Here is a 13,699-nt window from a genome sequence, read left to right on the forward strand (position 1 = left end):
GTAGTAATTGGTTTTCTTCGCACCTGAAAATTTTCTCCGTCTAAGTTTTAAAGTACGTACTTGTATGTAGATGAGTGGCACCTCGGCGCAACCACTGAATTTCTGTGATTCACATTTTTCTTGCATGAGTTTATAACGGCTAGATGTAGTACTTCACTGAACATGCAATTATGGCCGTTATTTCCATTTGCACAAAGACTAAAAAGGGTAAATCTGGCAAAATTTTTCACATTTACTACGTAGACATTTTATTATTTCAATATTGGCACTATTGTTAACAGTCTGAATCGGTAATAGCGGCCAATGAATATTTTCTTTATTTATTTTCTTGGCTATTAGTATAGAATAGATTTTATATAGAACCAATTTATTAATACAAATATTGTTCTGCTAACTCCATGAATAATTCTGGATGTAATAGTCCTTTTTGTACGGAAGAGGTTATTTGTAAGCAATTATTTTTATTGCTATGGTTACAATAATCGTAAAATACCCACTTTATAATAAAAATATGAGGTAGTTGGATTAGATCATTCTTTTAGCATATCTGTGTATCGGCTCGTTGGTCTAGGGGTATGATTCTCGCTTCGGGTGCGAGAGGTCCCGGGTTCAAATCCCGGACGAGCCCAAACTTGTTGACTTTTTTAGGTTCTTTTTGTTTTCTGTAATAGTTCTTAATATTAATTTTATTAAAATATATTTGTTTTCATTAATTTCTTAAAATAAACTGGTGACTTGCGTAGTGCATAGTTACCATCTACAGAACTATGAAGCTACGAACTTAGTAAATTATGTGTTAAGAAAATATCAAATGATTATTTAGGCTTTCTTGATTTTCTGCTTTTCCATTATTAAAGGATAGATTTTTTTTATTAATTCCAAAATAATAAGGTTACCAATAAAATGAAAAAAACACTTGTCATTATCTTGTAAACTAAACTAGTCAGTGTCTTTTTCAAGGGTTTACATAATATTTCGTTTTTTTTTGTGATGCGTATTGTATCTACAAAGGGTAGTGTTATGATTTTTACTTTTCATATTACGTCGGATTACCATTCAATGAAGCGGTAGCGTGAGATGAACGATTGCTCTTTAACACTTTTCAAATTAATTTCGGACGAAAGTGATTATTAAGATCGCAGTCTGTATTGATTTTCTGATGAGAAGTACAGTCAAGGGTACAGAAATGTACATAAACCTTGACAATTTTCTAATTAATGTTGTAAAAATTCCGTTGCTCGTAACTGTACTTATTAATAAAAATAATGCTTAAAATGTTTTCGCACCTTATTAAAAACTTAAATCTATAAGGTCGTTATCATCACCAAACTGAATTCATTATGACGTATTAATTATGATAGTTCAGCAAAATGGGTTATTGACCTAGCGCCTAGCTTACGAAACTGCCAATCTGGAGGATATTTGTTTAAATAGGAAGAAACACTAACCTTGGCAAGAAACAGAAATCCTTGGAAAAAAGTAACGTCGTTAGTCCCTGAGGCTTATCTCTCTCTGGTCGTTTTAGACCTGCCATCCTACACTTATATGTACGTAAGAATGATAATCTCTATTATATAGAATTTCGTATGTTACGGCTGAATTTCCGACACCTGAATTTCTTCATCGGAAAAAATAAATGAAAAACAAATAATTATTATGATAGATTGTATACTTAAACTTGTAAATATTATTAATTATAAAAGTATTTGTTTAAGAACATTTGTGTGCTACATAACAATACATCACGGTTATTGTCTTTAAATCACTATATCTATGTATTCAAATGAAATATATAACTATTATAAAAACAAGTGATTAAATTGTTGATAAGAATTTCGATATTTTTTTCGAACTCTAACTTAACATTATAGTTTTTATATTTATTTTTCGTTTGACCTCGCAAAATAAAAGGGTTACTAGTATATAGTACACATGCAATGAATAAAATAATAGTATATTTACGATTATAGTAATAATAAAAAATACTTAAGCTTATTCACCGTCGTCAGTAATATGGCCAGTGAGGGATCGTGTTAGTAGTGATGTATTAGCTAGTTTTGTAAATTAAGTCATATAAGTTGCACAAATATTACGAGTACCTAGTCAGCATAGTGATGCTATCTGTTTAAGTGTCATAGATATGATCGGTGGTCATTATTATTTATTTTAAGCATTTCAAAACGTATTATTACATTGTGACAGTTTTTAATTATTTACGATTTTTCAATTTTGAAGAACTGATATGATGAATTGTTATAATTTACAAAATTTAAATGCACAAGAGGCTGTAAGATCTCTAGAAAATGGAAAAAAAAACTAGGCGTTTTTATTGACTCTGAGTCCGAAGTCATTAAGTACGACATATAAAATCAAACATGATATAATATATTTATAGACACCGACAGAAACCAAAATTGCAGTCGCTAATCAGCTAGTGCTCGGCTAGGTACCGCAGGAGCTGGCAGTTAAAAATGGACTCCACTACCTTGGACAACAAGAAGGTTATGACTGTAGACATATAATAATTAGAGAGATCTAAGCAGTTAGGGATGGGGTGTACTAAATTATTCATCCAAGATTATGGGACGACGCCTAATGCGTAGGATTGCCAGAAAAGACTCCTTAAAACCGGTGGTAATTTCGGCACACATCAGAGGAGTGGCATTGAGACAACACGACTTATGAATGTCCAGAGCCGTCTCAAGCTATGCTGGGACCCTTGGGCACCCATGAATTTGGGGCCCGTTTGGTAGATATTTACTACCATGTACCAATAATTTGCTTATGGCCAGGCCTTAAGTATAGTTTCCAATAAACGGTGCAGTAATTTTCTTAAATTCGTAGTAATCTGATTGGTTGTACAATCTTAAGGCTATTTTGTAGCCATTTTTGATAAATATTTTAGTTATTTCTTACAAATATATCACTTTCGAATATATACAATCAACGTGAGCACAAACGTGTGAAGGAAATTGTTGTTTCTTCGGGGCCCGCTCAGGATGAGGGCCCTGGGCACTTGCCCCATGTGCCCTATGGTAAATACGGTAATGTGAATATCTAAGAAAAGAAGTGCTTTTCGGATGGCACTTTGCTGGAATTTAGCCTGCGGCATCATGGTGTCACACCGCGTCATTGTAAGTTATAAGTAGGATGTGAAGAAAGTAACATGAACGCCTTAAAGTTCAGTTTTCTTTTTCGTGTCATGGCCTAACAGATCATTGCTTATATTAGCAGCCCGTAAATGTCCCACTGCTGGGATAAAGGCCTCCTCTCCTTTGAGGAGAAGGTTTGGAGCATATTCCACCACGCTGCTCCAATGCGGGTTGGCGGAATACACATGTGGCAGAATTTCGTTGAAATTAGACACATGCAGGTTTCCTCACGATGTTTTCCTTCACCGCCGAGCACGAGATGAATTATAAACACAAATTAAGCACATGAAAAATCAGTGGTGCCTGCCTGGGTTTGAACCCGAAATCATCGGTTAAGATGCACGCGTTCAAACCACTGGGCCATCTCGGCTCTTTCCATTGCTTATATGCAGAGATGAAAATGAAAGTTGTCAGAAATTCCCTTAGACTGCGTTAAGACTGTGAGAATCCAGACTAGACGAGTTACGGTTACGGATCGCGGTCGCACCGCCGAAGTAAGTCAAATCTGCTGCAGTTCGAAATCTGTAGTTTTGTTATTACCGCTATAGGACCTATACAGGCATAGATTTGTGGATAATCTTTGCAGTCTACGCGTAGCCACATAATGGATAGGTCTTGGTCTTCTAGACTGTCGAGATGACGAGAGATATCCTCCCTAACGTAAACGCTCATCCGAGCCCGTGGTAGAAATGTTCAATTTGTATAAAAGCAGGACTGGCTTCGCCGTCTTGTTTAGCTGCAATTGCCACTTTTACAAACACTATAATTAAATTTATAAATAATATGAATACAAAACGTTACCGATAGCACTATAGTCTGTGGTGAAATTATAATAACATAAAAGAATAAAGCGTTACGAGTGTAAAATTGAATCCCTAGAATTCAGAGGGCCACGTGGGCATTCCAGTTCAGGTGATCTACATCCAAAGTACGGAAACCCAGAGAGGGATTCTCGCTGAAGGTATGCCCTCATCCCTGAGAACCCTCTCAGGGATGAGGGCAAATCAAATCTGCCCAATCAACACTTTTTAATAGAAGACGGATGAAACACAGCAGCGTAATTACGATTTTAAACCGATTTTTGTAAGACGGTAGTGCATAGCCGGGCGCGCGGACCCATTCGGCTGCAACCCGAAGATATACAGCCAAATTAATAAAAGTTATTTATTCTGATATTATTGTATTCGAATACTTTTAATTAACTAGTTATAATACACATAACACTAACCACTAAAAACCACAAGATGGCAAATACTTGTCCCAAATATCTTACATATACAAATACCAATACAACAACATAGGCCCTATAGAACAGATACATCGCAGTGACTGAATATACGTATATGTCAAAGTTTACAACATATTATACATATATGACTACTAGAGGAATATGAAAGTTCACACACGATATTGTAATTTGTGTTTGTAACCGGAAAAACAAACTAAACTCATATTTTTATGATTATATTAGTATGATTTATGCTCAAAAGATAATAAAACAAAAAGGAAATCATTCCAATTCTTTTGACATTGAGGATAACATATAAAAGAGAAGTCTTACATCACCGAAGGCTGTCTTTGTGATTTGGAATAATAATATATGAAATGTCATAAAATATAAAATAGGGATTGTAGGGTGAATCCCTATTTTATATCATTACGACTAAATCCCTTAAATTATATTTTTGGTTATATTTATAGTAAAAATTTGACGTCCGTTATATAAGTCATATAAAATTGTTTGAAGTATTTCTCCGTAACAGTGCGGAATGAAAAAGAGGGTTGGTTTCATAAGCACACTAAATTATAACGCATAGCTGCGTTCAGTCTGTTTTGACCATCACGAAAATGGAACACGCATTTATACTTTTATTTTATTTTTCTTATATGTTAATCAGGTTAATTTAGGAATTAAATTTTTAGCAGTCATAATTTAAAACACTGAAAGGTGATCTCACATTTTTACCATGCTTTATAATAACACACATAATTTCTTGATAATATGTGCGATAGATATTTTTTTTAATCTTTTATGATATTTTACTGTAATAGATCTGACGATTTTCTAATAAATATTTGTAATGAAATAAAAAATTGTCCATCAAGTCAATCCAAAAAGGGCATAAATTAATGTTTTTTTTTTATTCTATGTATTTTTTCTACGTCTGACATAACCGTGTAACCAAAGCAATCAATCTTCTCATACGGTATAAATACAGAAAACAATTAAATTATTAATTAACCGAATTGAGTTATTCTATTGTAACTATTAAGTATACAAGTATTATTTTAATGTCTGGCTTAAGCTTTTTGAGTGACGTCAAACAAGTTAAGCTTTGCCACGTGAAGCTTGATATGTCATTAAGATAAGTGGGCTTACTCCCTTATTTAAAGGGTAACGAACCTAGTGGAACGCCCTTGTTAAAGTAATAGCCCATTACCTTTTTTCTTCGAACAAAAGATTCTTTTAATGAAATTACTTTACGTTAGTATTTGCTGAGGTTACCTCACGATTTCACTTTATATTTTATAGTACTTTACTTATTAGAAGTTTGATTTAACAACATAAATCATGAGGAAGTTCGAGATCTCGACTAAAATTATGTGCAGAGTTAATCAATCTTTGCGCTAGTTCTTTTTATCTTTTGCTTATGTGTTATCATTAATGATGACGCATAATCTTATATGTATTTATTCTGTGAGTATTTATCTATTATTTTCTTTAATTTTCTTAGGGCGATTGTTCCTGAGAAAAAGTTATGTATTTGAGAATGAAAATGCCATCAATGCTCCTCATAAAATAAATCACAACTTGTAAATAAATTCGAGATTATTTGTGTGATAAGTAAACTAAATATTATTTCATACGTAATAAACTTAATACTAAAACATATTCTCGAGAATGACATTTTAACATCACCATTTTTAATAAACTGCCGGGGAAACGAATGTTGTCAAAAAAATTAACTAATGTCTTCTTATTTTAACTGGCTTCTGTCGTGTTTTACAAGAAACGTGAAAATTAAATTTTTTATGTATTTTGTTAGAAAAAATGTTTAACGTTGTAAAGATTTATAATCGTAGTAACAAAATACGCGTATAATATATCCATCATAAGTTATTAATCGTATAGCCATTCCTCAATTTATCGTTTATTTTTTAATAAAATATTGCAAAAAGTATATTTTACATTGATTGCATTTATCCAAGAACAGAAACAGAATTGGATGAAATCAGTGAACATGCTTTTCGCTAGTTAATCCAATTTTCAGAGCAAATATTCAATTTTCTGAATCATAGAGAATATTCTTTCTTTTCCTTTCCTTGAGAAAAATTGTTACCAGACATGAATAGACTCGGAAAATGTGGCCATATTCTTCACAAGCCAATTGTAAAATTATGGCATATGCGCGGGAATTTTTTGTATGCGCGTAAGTTAACGTTATGGGGTGCTGAAAACGTCAGTTCTCGGCACGCCGGACGACCGGTCGGACGGCATGTCGCGACGCCGGCGTCGCGTCGCCTTCCGCGACTACATACCTCTGGACATACATGCTATGGCAAAGGTATGCTTTGCAATACCATGTATTTTTAAGAGAAAATAAGTTATTAGTAGAAATTATATAAGTTCGCTAAATTCTTTTACCTGTAGTTTGGAAATAGCAAGAGTGTATTGTTAGGATTACGACTGTTATTATTGTTTTCAAGTAAGCCGTCTCATTACTACTTGTCTGTATCGTTCTATTGTTCTGTTTATGCATCATATACAAGACAGTCATTATTCATTCTCATCTTTTGCTGTAAATAGAATTGATTAATTTAGTTCAGATACTTTTTTATAATTAAGATGATATATGGTATGTTTTATTATGCAAAAAAAGGATTAAGTCCGTATTTCCCTTAAAAAAAAATTTTTTTTGGTGAAAAATCATGTACCCGTCAATACTTATGGGCCCCATGGCCGGCGAAAACATTCTCAAAAAAGCTTTAATTCGTCGATGTCGATGTTTTTTTTACAGTGGTGTTATATTTCAAGGCCAAATTATTACAATAAACAATTTTGCATCAGTTATTTAATTAGCACTTAGTGTTCGTTTGAGGCAAACCTTAAAATAGTAGGTATTACATAGCATTTAAACATTACCTTCTGACTTAGAACTTATCTAAGTACTTGTATTAACCTACAAGTGTCTATAGGGCATAATCCGGCCTTAGCTTTATTGTACTACTATTATCTCTAAGCCATTAAATATATATACGTAACTAATTGTTACAGTCAGTACAATATTACAAATTATGACTACGATTTATTTTTTATTGTTTGCGAATTGCGAGAGATGCGGAGCGCCTGCTTGTTAGTAGATAGCAATTGTGCATATTCTAAAAATAATTTCTATATATTAACACTGAACATACTCGGTCATCTCTTACTTGATGTATCATGTAAGTCTGATTAATGTATATTTGTATAAATAATTTTATAATTATAATATAATTAATACTTATTACAAATAACCTCTAACTAACATATAGTTAGAGGTTCATCGACGCGGTGGCGGAATACACTCAGCTGCCGAGGCTATCTGGTGGCAACAGCATTTTCTGTGACTGTAGTGGCATAAATAATTACGTAATTAACGTAAGCCGTAATAGTTGGTACAGCTGATTCTAAGACGAATAATAAAATTTAGGACTATAAGATAATAATTAGTTTAGTTCTCGTTTTTTTTCGATAAACTAATTAAGACAAATGTCATGTAATCTTCATTAAACGGTACAACTTAAAATTATTAATTCTTAGTCAAATAAAATTTCTTATAAATTGTAATAATACTAAGTATAAAATTTAATAAAATTTTCCTTTTGGGATGCAGAGAATAATGATATGTTGATAATATTACTACATTGATTATTTTTAGGCGTCTTCTTGATCATTAAACAGCTTACAATAATCACTAGACTCCTACAAATCAATAATTAAAAGTCAACTTAATATGTCACAGCAACAAACATGACGCGACTTACGTAATCCTATAAATAAATAACAAATTATATATTTAGGTGATTCATAATATGAAATTATATTAAGCACTATATAGATATGTTCCTTATTAGGCTGTATCCCCTTACTTTGCGTGGTAATTGCCGAGAGGGGGAGGGAGAGAGAGAGAGAGAGAGAGAGAGTATTTGACTATCCTCTGGGCTTCTAGAATAGAATTGGAGGATATTTTATGCAAAAAAAAAAACAATCCTCTCTTATTAATTTATTTATTAAACAATAGACAGAAATAATTACATGGATATCATCCTTCATTTATTCTAACGTAGAAGGGATAAATAAACAGTTTAGACCTTGAATTGACTGTATGTGATTGATCGAGATCTAATATAATCTTGGTATTCATTATGGATTCGTGGCATATTAAATACCAGCGAAGTTGTTATCGGAATTATGGATGTAAAATTAAAGTGAATATAAGCAGTTAAGTGGAATAGTGTTGAGTTCTAAATAAAGATATATTATTAATCAAGAAGTTTGTATTTGTTTGTATTTAACTTAGCAAACCGCAAGTATTATGTAAATATAAGGTTTGTTTATCGCTACTCTTTCCGTCATTGGAATAGGCTATAAATTTTCTTGGTAGGTCATCAAAAACCGTATGCCTTCTTTAAAAAACAATATAAAGTTTATAATAAGGAGTACAAGACTGATATTTCCCGTTATTCGGTGTATTTAAAAACTCTTTCGTAACATAATAATATTTACTTAAACCGTGCTAACATATGTAAGTAGCCCATCAAAACACTTGTTATTTAAAATGAAAAATATAAATAATTTATTCAAATTTGGTAGTTTTATTTTTGATTTTAATACATTATAAATACAAATCGAATTCACCATTATTTTTTAAAGATTTACTCAATAGATAAAATGTTATATACATCGCTAATACAGCTAAGGCTGGTTACACATATCTCTATGTAAATATCATTTAAACGTTTATACACACTTAAGTCAAGTTCCATTCATGTATGTATATGAATAGTAAGCGTGAATGTGTCCAATGTCTCAGATTATTATGCACGGCTTGACCCTGGACTATGATGTGCTTTAAATTATAAACGTTATTTTTAGATTCTGAATAATCTGATATTTGGATATCATACATACATTGATATGAGATATACAATTACGGTATTATTATTACACGACTCATTAAAATAGGAAATAGTATCAGATATCAGATTTGTTTTTAAGATATAATTTGGTGTAATGTTGTAGAGCCACTTTCATACGATTTCCGATTATTAAAAAAAGCAAGAATAAATTAAAACATTAAACCTACATCCCTTATTTCTAAATGGCAAAGTCATCAATAATTCGACAAGCTCTTAATGTTGATCACAAGAGCTGCATTTCAATGACAAAATCTTTAAGAGGCTCCCGATACTTTTTATGAGCTTGTTATGATATAGAACATTAAAAATAGATTTAAGTAGTTGAATAATGATATTTTTGTATTAAAATATTAAATAATATCAGGAATAATTTTAATAAACGACTAGCATTTTTATTTGATGTACTATTTTTAATTATTTCTGGCAGAGCTGCTTAGATGAAATCTAAAACTATGCCATGCAAAAATAGCAGCAAAAATCAATTGAATCGCCGAGACTCTTGATCATCCCTCACCCTTCAGTCTGATCGCGGTCTCTCGCTGTTCCACACCCTGCTTCATATCTTTATGATAAACCGTTTTTGGTAAAGAATCGTTTTAATTCAGCATCCTGTAGGATAATCACGTCTAAATCAGTAATTGTAACCTTCTTTCTTTATGTCGCCCTCTTATCCTTGAGTGCTTATTAATTTTCTTTGCTGCATGTTACGTGTCTCTGATGTCTTATGCATGCACATTAAGGCATGTATTCTTTAATGTTTTATAATTTAACTAGTAATTAACACGTTTTCGATTGTTCATAATGTTGATGATGTCTCAGGAGTTCGAGGAGGAGGGTGGACATTCTAGAAGACATTCATCCCCATGTAATTCGAGAGAGGGCAGTACAACAGCTCTGCATACGCAACATTACGACGATACTGTAAGTACTTACCAGTTAATAGTATTATCTGACTTCAGCAACATGTTAATTTTATCTTGATACTAAGCGGATACTATATATAGTTTATTAATTGGATTTTTTACGGAATACAGTTATGTTATTCTAAGAAGATTCTATTGTGACTCATATGATTTAATTTGTTTTTATTACTTTTACCTAGTTAGCATATTATTAACGGCACATAAATAATTATTACTGGTTTGAAAGGAAAAATGTTCTTTCAATCGAAAAATCTTATCCAAAGATATTACGTTCTGATGAAATATATATTGTATTATACACCGTAACTTCTTAACCCAAACGACGTAAAGTATATTAATCAACTATGAATGTCACCTATATGGTCGACCGTACATAACTGAACACGTTGGCACTGAGCCAGCAACAGTCTAATATTCACTCTCATTTCCAGAGTTTCTATAAATGACTATTTACCTAATTCATCTCTGTATCCATTTATGGCTTTTTTGTCTAATTAGAACGAATTCAAATCAACATCGCAGTTGTTTAACTTCTTTATTATGATTAATGGGATCATCACCATCAGAACTATCGATATATAAAAGCATATTTATCTAAAGTGAATTGTCATGCCGCTGAGATTTTTCCCTCAGTTGTTTAGGTCTGAGTTGTTTTCGAATCTGTCATATACTTTTCACATTTAATAAGGAAGTGTAATGTTTATCAATTTACTTAAGATTTTAACGTTGATATTTTCATTTTTCGCCTAGCATTATCTTTTAGTTTAAGACTGATGATCTTAAAATTCAAATGACTTTTTGATAATACATAGAAAGGAACGAAAAGAGATTGTATTGGACTTGGGCAGTGTAAATAATAAATTGTACTGACATGGAAATAAATAATTATTAAATAATTCTTATACTTAAAGAATATCAGACTGTGCTAGGATAATTTATAAAAAATTTTCATAATGTTTTGTTTACATATAAGTTGCATTATTTTTGTTAAATAATAACTCGGATTATTAATAAAGAACAAACGAACATTCACTTTTTGGTAAGCTGATACTTTGTTCGACCTTCATTAAAAAAGGCATTACCTATATTTTGTTATGATTCATACTTGTATTTTAAACCTAACCAAAAACGGTGACGTGAAGTTGTCGTGTCCATTTTAAACAAAGGATAAACTTTAGCTTATATAAATATTGTTCTGAAGTAAAACTTACATTTTACAATCGGTATTAACATACCTTTAAGGGCGCTTTATGCTTTGTTTACAAGAACGGTGTCGATGTAGTAAGGAATTATAATACAAAAATTGAGTTTGATTTGAGCTTATTCCACCACAGGCAGGCAGTTGGGTGCATGTAAGGCACATTTCCTTAAGTTTACTAAGGATGTTTTCCTTCAACGCCGTGCGTGGGATGAATTTGAAAACACATATTAAGCACGTGAAAATTCGATGGTGCTTGTCCGGACTGAAACTGCAATCTTCGGTTTAAATTCATGTGTTCTACCCATCCCGGCTATTAAATTCAATCTAAAAATGTTTTTGTACTCATAACACGATCATCGTTATAATATATTTTGAAGCAAGCTCTTTATATTATTTCCTTTTTATTCAACCTCTGATCGCGTAATTTGAAAAGAGGATCTTAAGTATAAAAGGATATATCAGGCTTAAAGATTGCGCGCACAATGGGAAAATAAAAATAAGATCTTCAAACCATTCATTTTACTGTCAGTTTTTATAAAAAAATAATCTTATTATAAATTAATTATTATCAGTCTTACAAACTACATAACTTTTAATTCCAGTCTGGCTTATTCTATATAAAAAAATGTTATTAAAATTTAGAGTTACTAGTATCATTAGATTATATTCAGTAGATTCAGATTATTTTAGTATCATTATTATAGAATCTTTTTAAATTTACATTTATAATACTTCTTAATAGATGCCTATACTAACAATACTCAATGGTAAAATATACCGCAGCGTTACATTTATATACTTAAAGGTGTTTTTATTAATCTATTTTAATTTATAAAGACAGTGTGACGTACGAAGAAAAAAAATATCTATTCCTTTGCAAACAAGATTAAAAATTTGATAACAGTTTTAGGAGCGCTAAAACTTTTTGTTTTTTTTTTCTTGTCAATTATTTCCTTTATGATTACGGTATAAAATATTCATCAGAATTAACTAAAACATATTTTAAACTTACAGTCCCTACAGACCCGTAAGCGTGAAGTGTTGGCCGTTTAACTTTATTATAATTTTTACCTATCTACGTATATAAATTCGTAACGCGTTTGTTTTAAGTTATCTAGTGGTATAAATTAGTATGCAAAAGTTATATTAAGGTACTGGTATTTATCGGTCATAGCTTTTCTTGCAGTGTCCTCCTTAAATCCTCTGTCGCCTTTGCCAAATCTTTGTTATCGTGGTGATGCCGTCCTTTGCCACTTAAATCGCCGCAATCTTCTAAGTAGTCTTTAGGAGGCTCGACCGGATATTTGCGTTCAAACTTAGGTCGCGGAATTCTAACTCGCTTGACATCATCTAACCAGCTCTCCATCTTGACTTCGAAGGGTGGTTAGGTAAGCGGCTTCAGGAAACCTATAAAAATATGTAATATATATAATATAATGCTTCGATACAGTTATATGTTAATCTGAAATATTAAATGCGATATTATTTAGTTTGTGAAGGTATATGTGATCGAATTCATTTAATATATTTTGTATTAATAAACTTAAATTTTTTTAACTGTAACCATAATTATTTGTTTCTGCATAAGCCTTTAGATCTAATGATAATACTTAATAAGTATTGCGTTCTATATTCAAGTATATATGGTATAATGCCTCTCGTAAGCGTAATAGCTTCATTTTAAGTAGTATTGAGTAAGATGGGACGATGGTCAGCAAAAATTGTGAAACGCCGATTACAACTTCGCTAAATAGAAGTTGTACCGTTACACGGGCGCCTGCGCAGCTAGCGTGGGTGCCAAAGCCAATGTAGCCAATTGGTTTCCACAATGAAACATGGTTTAGTGCCAACTGATATTGTCAGTGCTATTGTTTCTGCAGATCTTGTCTCTATATTTAGGTTAAACAAAACACTAAATTAATTCAATGGCGAATTGTCTTTCGCAATTTCAAAGCAAGGTATATTTGCCTACCATGTTTACAAAATATAATCATTTTTAAATTTGTAAAGGAATATTATGTCTGTTTTGATTTTTATTGCGATTGAATTGTTTAATATTTATAAAGATTTATTTCAACTGTAGTGATATTAAAATACGTAAAGCGTCGTAATTACAGTGCACTTAAATAATTCGCGCTTGTTCTAAATTTAAACCAAGTATCTCTGTATCCGTATACTGTATATTTATCTTATATCAGAATCAGATTAAAATAGGTAATTTATTGCTGTTCTGGCATCACGAG

General features: G+C 31.7%; 1 protein-coding gene and 1 non-coding gene across 7 annotated transcripts in view; both read left to right on the forward strand.

Annotated features, from left to right (window-relative positions):
- The window catches only part of LOC125077443 (whirlin), an 87,321-nt gene that overhangs the window by 50,155 nt on the left and 23,467 nt on the right, over positions 1–13,699 (forward strand). For all 6 annotated transcript variants that reach the window (XM_047689414.1, XM_047689417.1, XM_047689416.1 and 3 more), the window contains one exon: positions 10,152–10,253. In XM_047689414.1, coding sequence (XP_047545370.1) covers positions 10,152–10,253 — 102 coding nt within the window. The remainder of the gene's footprint in view (positions 1–10,151; positions 10,254–13,699) is intronic.
- Positions 557–628, forward strand: Trnap-cgg. Its single transcript has one exon. It is a non-coding gene; the product is annotated as a tRNA-Pro (tRNA).

Source organism: Vanessa atalanta, chromosome 3 (genome assembly GCF_905147765.1).
Source record: "Vanessa atalanta chromosome 3, ilVanAtal1.2, whole genome shotgun sequence".
NCBI classification, from domain to species: domain Eukaryota; kingdom Metazoa; phylum Arthropoda; class Insecta; order Lepidoptera; family Nymphalidae; genus Vanessa; species Vanessa atalanta.